General features: G+C 45.9%; 1 protein-coding gene across 1 annotated transcript in view; it reads left to right on the forward strand.

Moving 5' to 3' along the window:
• Positions 1-8,265, forward strand: part of LOC310798682 (kin of IRRE-like protein 3) — a gene marked incomplete at both ends in the record, with an annotated part of 236,937 nt that extends 228,672 nt beyond the window's left edge. The window contains 3 exons of the mRNA XM_083661238.1: positions 3,683-3,792; positions 3,975-4,061; positions 7,783-8,265. Of these exons, the coding sequence (XP_083517364.1) occupies positions 3,683-3,792; positions 3,975-4,061; positions 7,783-8,265 (680 nt within the window). The remainder of the gene's footprint in view (positions 1-3,682; positions 3,793-3,974; positions 4,062-7,782) is intronic.
• Between the last annotated feature and the right edge of the window lie 909 nt (positions 8,266-9,174).

Consider the following 9,174-nt stretch of genomic DNA (forward strand, 5'->3'; position numbering starts at 1 on the left):
TCGGTGAGCATGGCAACGAACAGTGTCCCGGACTTCCGTCCCAAATAATGTCTCGTTGGTGGTGGCTCCCCGAAAAGCACGGCGCCCAGTAAGGCGCAGTAAAATCTCCCGGTTAAATTTTTGGGGGAAAGAGAGAGAGAGAGAGCCAGAGAAAGCCAGAGAAAGTCAGGGCCAGTCAGAAGGCCAAGCCAGGGGGCCAAGAAGGCCAAGTTAAAATGGTGAGGCGGCCAGGAAGGCCAAGCCGGGAAGCGCCTTAAGTCAGGTAAGGCGCCATGGCGGCCAGGAAGGCCAAGCCGGGAAGCGCCTTAAGTCAGGTAAGGCGCCATGGCGGCCAGGAAGGCCAAGCCGGGAAGCGCCTTAAGTCAGGTAAGGCGCCATGGCGGCCAGGAAGGCCAAGCCGGGAAGCGCCTTAAGTCAGGTAAGGCGCCATGGCGGCCAGGAAGGCCAAGCCGGGAAGCGCCTTAAGTCAGGTAAGCCCGACCGAGTTGGGAGCGCCAGCCGCAAATAGCTGTAAGTCGCTAAAAAGGTCGAAGGCCGGAAAAGTACAATCGAGAAGCGCCAAGACGGCCAGGTAGGCCAAGCTGGGAAGCGCTATCGCGAGGTGCCAAGGCAGCCAAGTAGGCCAAGCCGGGAAGCGCCAAGTTAAACATTAATGTATCAAGGGAAAAGCATGTACCAAGATCGAAGGCCCGACCGAGTTGGGAGCGCCAGCCGCAAATAGCCGTAAGTCGCTAAAAGGTCGAAGGCCAGAAAAGTACAATCAACTACCGGCGCCTGCAGATCTCAATTAACCTCCGGTAATCAGATGTTCCTTTTGGGGGATCTCCTAGCCTATGCAGGTGCCCTCCTCTTGCCTCAAGAGCAGCGCCACTGGCCAATGGAGTCAAGCGCCAAAGTATTTGCCATGCATGCCGATTGCTAAATAAAGTTTGTCTAATCCTACCAACTGGCCTCTCATGATTGAAGTGAGGTCTCCAGACCATATTTCAAGAAGAAGGCCACTCATGCATAATCCGATCATCCCCTGACGACAGTCAAGTTCTAGCATAACGTGGCCAGTCAAAGCCCTAGTATGACGTCTGTAATGACGTCTGCTATGACGTCAGTTAATCCTCATATATATAGCAAGGGTTCTACGTCACCTCTCTCTCTCTGGCCGATCATAGCAGCAGTAGCTTCACGGCAGTCCATCTCCCTTGGAGCGTCCTCCGAAGCGTTGTTTTGCCCCACCCACCTCCCCAGTCCGCCACCAACGAGTCTTGACTCCTGATCCCCTACGGGGGGGGATCTCCTAGCCTATGCAGGTGCCCTCCTCTTGCCTCAAGAGCAGCGCCACTGGCCAATGGAGTCAAGCGCCAAAGTATTTGCCATGCATGCCGATTGCTAAATAAAGTTTGTCTAATCCTACCAACTGGCCTCTCATGATTGAAATCCATTCACTCCAATGGACCAGTTTTTTTCCAGGAAGTAGAAAGTGGAACTCTTGAGTAAAAAAAAGCAGCACTGTCGAGTTGCAGCAAAAATAGACAGTTTGTGTTGTACTCTGAAAGGGTTTTTCATCCCTTGAATCAAATTGTACATTAACAGCTTTATTTTAGCATGCAAAAGTAGCGCGAGACCCATTCCTGGCTGTTCATTGGCTAATGAGTCTCGCATTTTGGTCCTCCGCTGACGCCACTCTCTTACTAGAGGACACTAGTTAAAACTATCCATTGGCTACAAATAAAACAATTTGACATAGTTGGCTTGATAAATTTATTATAATGAAGTAGCTGACTGCGAACATTACAGTAGTGTTATGGATCAACAGCATGAATTTTCCTTCAGTCCAGTCTAGCCTTTTATTTGAACTTTAATGGCTAATTTGGCCTCTGACTCTGCTCGTCTCTTGACGATTTCGAAGGATAATTGTGGTGTGTATTTTTACAGTTTATGTCCAAAGATGTCCACCCATTGAGTTTGCCATTGTTTCATCACTGTCCTGCAGGGCACATTCTTTTCATCCCATGCGTGTGACATCATAAATCACTATGAAATGTGCTGTTACATAGAGGTTGGTGGTCTAGTACATGACCTCCTGCCATTGGAGTAGAATGGGAAAATTATACAGATTTTTTTTTTTTTTTGCTGCTTTCCACAGAGGATGTCCACCTGGTCATGTCCTCTCTGCCGGTGTCCCTCTCGCGACAGAGAGATATCAAAACAGACAGTAAGGCCCTTACAAAGAATCAATCATTTTACTCAGCACACAGCATTGCATGCATTACACAGTACAGTACTCTCATCAGTATACACAGTACTCTCATCATTATACAGTACAGTACTCTCATCAGTATACAGTACAGTACTCTCATCAGTATACACAGTATTCTCATCAGTATACACAGTACTCTCATCATTATACAGTACAGTACTCATCAGTATACACAGTGCAGTACTATCATCATTATACAGTAAAGTATTCTCATCAGTATAAAGTACAGTACTCTCATCAGTATACAGTACAGTACTATCATCATTATACAGTACAGTACTCTCATCAGTATACATTACAGTACTATCATTATACAGTACAGTACTATCATCATTATACAGTACAGTACTCATCAGTATACAGCACAGTACTATCATTATTATACAGTACAGTACTCATCAGTATACAGCACAGTACTATCCTTATACAGTACAGTACTCTCATCAGTATACAATGCAGTACTATCACCATTATAAAGTAGAGTACTCTCATAAGTATACAGTACAGTAATCTCATCAGTATACAGCACAGTACTATCATCAGTATACAGTACAGTGCTATCATCAGTATTGTCATTTTACTCAGCACACAGCATTGTATCATTATACAGTACACTACTATCATCAGTATTGCTGCCTTTATCCTCTCTATAGCACCTTAACACCATACTATCCCGTCCATACCTAATTTGCCCACAGGGAATAATCTCAATGCTTACAGTACTTCCTTTGGTAAGGTACGCCTACGATAAATACATGCAATTGTGACGAAGATTAAAATAATAATAATAAAAACACACCAATGGCATGTAAATCAGCTGCAGCCTACAGGCTCTACAGATCAGTTTGGTTGCCAATTATAGCAGATGGATAGTAGCTAAAAATAACAAAACATGTTGGATAGAACAAAACATGTTAGACATGTAGGGTCCTATATCGTCGTACGGCGCTATCGTTTGTGCAGCCGTTTGCGTGCCTCTTATGCTATCTTCACTGCGTCTTAAGCTATCGTCTGCCTCCACCATCCAGTTTTGCGCTGGAATCTAAGCGAGAGACAGGTGTACAGTAGGTGTGGCCTAGGCATGTCCGTGCCCCTCTTATCCTATCATCTGCCTCCCGCAAGTGTCATTTTGTGCTATGGCGAAGATACCATCACCATGTTCCGAGAGTTTTTGTGGATGCGTTGCACTCCTTATCACCCTCATTGTGGTAAACAGATTGTGAGGAGTTTTTGTGTATGCGTTGAACTCCTCACCACCCTCGTGGTAAGATCTGAGAGAAGCTGTGGCTTTTGAAGCCGCCATGAGGGCATTAGCAGGGGGATACGGTGTGATACAGGGCCAATGCCTCTATCAGCCATTGCCAATCAGTGACATCACTCTCGCTCTCTCTCGTTCACTCATTCTCTCTCTATGTCTCTCTCTCTTAGATCTCAAAGGAGTGGTCTCCACAAAAAACGACATCCGGGGGGAGATTGTTCACAAGGATCACAATGCAGCACGAGAGAGTGAGGAGCACACCACCATCAAGCAGATGATGGTGAGTGAACGCACTGTGACAGACTTTCATCATCAGCCAGTAAATGTTTGACAAATCAAAGCATTGAGGGTCTGCTGCACCCACACAACCGTCTTTGGTTCTTGCCCTCAATTTAACATCTGATGACCAATGACCTAATGAAGACCCTCCTCCGTGAGTAATGTTTTTGCTGTGTGATCCAGATTGACCGTGGCGAGTTCCAGCAGGAGCCTGTGCTGAAGCAGCTGGAGGTGCTCCAGGAGGAGGAGGAGGAGTTCCAGCACATCAAGGTGGGGGGTGAAGAAGAGGCACATCAAGGGCAAATGACAAACACAGGGAGGGGGAGTTTGACCCAGGAGGAAACAGCCTGGCTCAAATTCAGAGAGCCCGTTTACTCATCTAGTTTTGCAAGAGCAAAAGTGGCATGCTTCAATAAGAAATGTCTGCATATTTGGCTACAGTGTAAACACAACCCCTGTTAAGTCTTGTGGGAGCAAGTAGGAGCACATGCGCCTGGCAGAAGTCACAGCACAAATGGGCTGTTCTCACATCACAGCGCTGTTTCCGAGGCCTGCTCAGTCAAGTTATGATGGGGAAATTCAAATCTTTGCAGTCATTTCAGTTAATTTAATTTTCACTGTCTTCAAGAGCCATTTGTCACCAGTAATTCATTGCCACCGAATTGTACTATTTACTAAACTGCATCCAAAGGAAGACGTTAGGGATACCTGGTAGAATTCCAAACACTTTGTTAACATTTGCACCTATTATTCAGTTCACTGCTATAGTACTTCACTCTAAACAACTGGGTCAGGCGTAAAGGTAGAACTAAACCGCCTACGCCCATACAAGGGCGTGCGGCTCAATTTCGAACTAAACCGCCTACGCCCATACAAGTGCGTGCGGCTCAATTTTGAACGAAACCGCCTACGCCCATACAAGGGCGTGCGGCTCTATTTTGAACTAAACCCCCTATGGCCATACAAGGGCGTGCGGCTCAATTTTGAACTAAACCGCCTACGCCCATACAAGGGCGTGCGGCTCAATTTTGAACTAAACCACCTACGCCCATACAAGGGCGTGCAGCTCCATTTTGAACTAAACCCCCTACGCCCATACAAGGGTGTGCGGCTCAATTTTGAACTAAACCCCCTACGCCCATACAAGGGCGTGCGGCTCAATTTTGAACTAAACCGCCTACGCCCATACAAGGGCGTGCGGCTCAATTTTGAACTAAACCGCCTACACCCATTACATTTTCTTACTGAACTCTTTGGGAAAATTAGTCGGAAGAGATAACCATGAGATATTTATGTCTATATGTCTCCATTAGCTCTGTAGCGGGAGCGCAATTATTTAAGTCCAGTTTGATAAGTCAGACCCTTATTATACTCATTTAGTCAACCATGTACAGTCGCTGGCTGCGACTGTGAGTGATTTGCAGCGGAGTTACATCTGAATCCTGTCATGTGATAGATGGCTCTCTTACTCACCTTGTGAAACATTACAGCACGTCTAAAGGTGTATAGGAACAACCACGATTGTCTAACAAAACCAGGAAGCAGAAAAAAGCAACAATCTCCCATCAGAAAAGGTCCATTGCACAGCTCCATGGCACGGCTCAAACGCTGGTCCAGCAGCTTTTATCCATACGGGATTGGACTCCATTACAGCAGGGGGGGGGGGGGTGCCTGTCACTCAAACGTGAAGGATTTTCTTTTCACCACGCAACAAGTCGCTTGTCCTCAGGAAATACTAATACAGTTCATAAACTCTTGACGCCGTCTACATTTCAGCCGGTAGATTGCTCCTGACATACAGTAGGCTACACAGACAACCAGTCGTCCCCCCGCGCAAGACGAACGAGCGACCCGGGCTTCCCTCTCTCATAGCGGGGTGAATCTCTCTCACACCGGTGTTACGGTAAAAGCTGTGCCCACGGGCGAGTTTGACCGGAAGGGGAAACAAAATCATTATGGGGTTCATAGTTGAGTGTAACACTGGCCAGTATCCGCCATCAAAGGCATTTATTCGGGTCAGGAGCCGTGAAGATGACTTAATTTACCAAGATGCCATTTCCTCCGCTTTCTGGTCAGAGACTGCGGTTTTTGGTGAAAACGACCTACATTCAGGTGTCGATAACTAAAGAACGGATGAAGGTAGAATCAAACTATTTTTTTTTATATGAAAGTCGAGGCGATCTTCTTTCTTTTGGGATATTGAGTCTTTACGTAGTCATAGAAGAAAATATTCTGTGGGTCTTGGAAAATGAATTAAAATGATCAAAACCCCTGGCGGAGGTTAGTGACTTTTTCTGAAAAACTGTGGCGGAGAATAAGTTAAAGTGTGACTTTCTGTCAGGAGGCTTTCTGGCCATTATTCTGTTCATTCTTTTGAGCCATTGAGCCTCTCGTTTTTCTCTCCTTCTTTCTTTCTGAGATGTTGATCTTCTCCATCTCCAAGGTCAAATGTGTCACACACTAATATGTCCTCCTGGAGTAGAGCATTTCTCACTCTTTCACCTGAGAGTACGATTCCTTTCTACCATACATTTCTATTAGTTTGTTTCTGTTTCTTTTCTTTTTTTGCAGTAGCTTCCAGACACAAATGAAAATAATCTACAGCCGTGATGGCAAAATGGTGCAGGTTTTTTCTTTTAATGGAGGCAGGCATACAGTAGATTCAAACAGTTTATTTCAATGGCAATAATAGAGAGAGAGAGAGAGAGAGAGAGAGAGAGAGAGAGAGAGAGAGAGAGAGACACACACACACACACACACACACACACACACACAGATTATCAACAATCCTGCCGTTTATTTGCTGCCCAATAGTGGATATTGCAGATGACTTCACAGCATGGGCTTTGTGAGTCACAGGCAGATGACTCTCACCATTAAAGCATGTTATCTGCTGTTTCATGTCGCACAAATTAGCCTGTTTATTAATTTCTCATGTTCATCCCATTTTCTAATTACTGTCAGCTTGTCTACTTTTTGACCTTCAAGGGAGAAAATGAGAAAATGTACAGACCGCTTGAGAAAACCACACGACGTCTTGAGTTGCAGTTCCATATTTTCATGTTTCAGATATCGCTTTAGGACTTAGGAGGAATGATTTACTGTGAAGACTCAAACAGAAACTATACTGTGCAAGTCTTAGGCACCCAAGTTGTTTTATACCCATTTTGTCATAGATATTTGACAATATTTGTTTTGTGTGTCAGTAGACTGCTCTTTATTAGACTCAGCTCTCAGTCTTAATCCGTTTCACTACTGTAAGACTGAGAATATTACTATTTAAATCTTTTCATAACGTTAGGTGGTGCTGTTGGAAGCCTTGCATCGGAGAACCAATCATGAGTGTTGTGGGCGGGCCTGCTTTCTGGGAGCAGTGACGCTCATGAAAACCGGTGCTGTCGCGTTTGCGGAGAAACATATTAATCACTTAGAAACAAACATAACCTGTTAATAGGACGTGTTTCATCCGGCCCCGGCGGCTAGAGGTCTTTCCCCCAGCGATAAGCCCGACTCCCGAGGCTACGTTACAGAGCCTGCTGATGACTCACAGTAGCAAGCAGACCACTTCCGGGTAGGAAAAATTATTGTAAAATAAACAACAGGTATAAACTCTCTTTGCAGCACATCAGTGTCTTGCTCTATATTGGAACTATGAAACATTGCATTGCCGCTATCAAATAAAATTCTAATAATAAATGTAGGCGTGTCTGCTGCCGGCCGTTCTCGCCGGGCTCTGAACCAGATTTGGAATAGTAAATTCCCAGACGTTTGGTGGTTAGGTGGCGCTGTTGGCGCCGCTCACCAAACGTCTGGAAACCGAGACTAGCTCTTTATAGTATTTATTACATTATTTTTGAAAACATCTTCAAATCTACAGATCTCTTTTGCACAGGAGTAGTTCCATGTTTGCTCACGCTCGTCTCTTAACAGTAGCAACTCTTCTAAATAATGAATTTTCTTTGTGCTTCTGCCACATGTTCGCACATCACAGGACCCCACCAATGGCTACTACAGCGTGAACACCTTCAACGAGCACCACGCCACTCCCACCATGTCCCTGGCCAGTAACCAGACGGCCGAGGTGGTCCGGAGCCCCCCGCCCAGCGGCACCATGACCCTGGGCAAGCAGCGGGTCCCCACCGGCATGTCCTTCACCAACATCTACAACACCCTGGGCGCCGGGCCCAACCGCTTGTACGACTACAGCCAGCGCTTCGTGCTGGGCATGGGCAGCAGCTCCATCGAGCTGTGCGAGCGGGAGTTCCAGCGCAGCTCGCTCTCCGACTCCAGCTCCTTCCTGGACACGCAGTGCGACAGCAGCGTCAGCAGCTACAGCAAGCAGGACGGCTACGTGCAGTTTGACAAGGACAGCAAGACCTCTGCTGCTTCGTCCTCCTCCCACTACTCCCAGTCCTCGTCCCAGAACTCGGACCTTACCAGGCCTCTGCAGAAACGCATGCAGACCCACGTCTAACATCTAACGCCCGGTTGGGAGAAAGCGGAGTGTTTCGAAGGAAGCGCCTCGCGCCTACGTGGGGGTAGATTATTATTTTTTCAATTGTTTGGGTTTGGTATTCCGACAGACGGACATGACACGGTACATGGATGCCAACTTCTGAAGCTACACGCGCTGAAGAAACAGCCGGAATCAAAAAGCAAACACCATAATCATAAGAGCCAACTTGAAAAAAGTTAAATTAAAACAATTTATCAAACTAAATTCATGACAATCATTTGTCTGCTTCCTCCACCCCTGAATCGATGACGAACTCAGTCATTTAACTGCTGTAACCCCATTCTGTTTAACTTGGCGGACTGCCTTCACATTATGCACCTCTAGGTGCATAATTATGCTTATGAGAAGATCAAACCTGTAAAAAGAAATAAGCAGCTTTTTTTTTTTTATCATTGAGAAAACTCTGGGTGCTGTGTGCTCAGCTGCTGTTTTGGCATTTGAAGCACAGGGGGCGACGATGACGATGGCTTTCCTTGTAGGCTACCTAATAAAGAAGCAGGAGAGGAGAATGAACAATGTGAGCTGGCACGGCAACAAGCTCTACTAGATGTCACTCATTACCTGTAGATCTGTTACCACCTGTTACCTTGGCAACTTTCAATGCTTACTGGATTACAAATTGCGGTCTCTTTCTTGTACAATGTGCCGTATTTACTTTTTCTTCTCTCTAATGGCTATTTTTTATTTTTTACTTTGTGAGAGATTTCCCCCCCCCCTTTCGCTGTATGCCTCATGAAGGGAGAATGGAGAAGTGGATGTGCCATCTTGTGCATCACACACAAGGTCGACATTTGGATGCTTTTGTACAACTCCACCTGCTGTTTGTTGAAGTATTATTTTAGGTTTTTTCCCCCTCTCTGAAAGGAC

This window comes from Poromitra crassiceps (assembly GCF_964638095.1).
Source record: "Poromitra crassiceps genome assembly, chromosome: 26".
NCBI classification, from domain to species: domain Eukaryota; kingdom Metazoa; phylum Chordata; class Actinopteri; order Beryciformes; family Melamphaidae; genus Poromitra; species Poromitra crassiceps.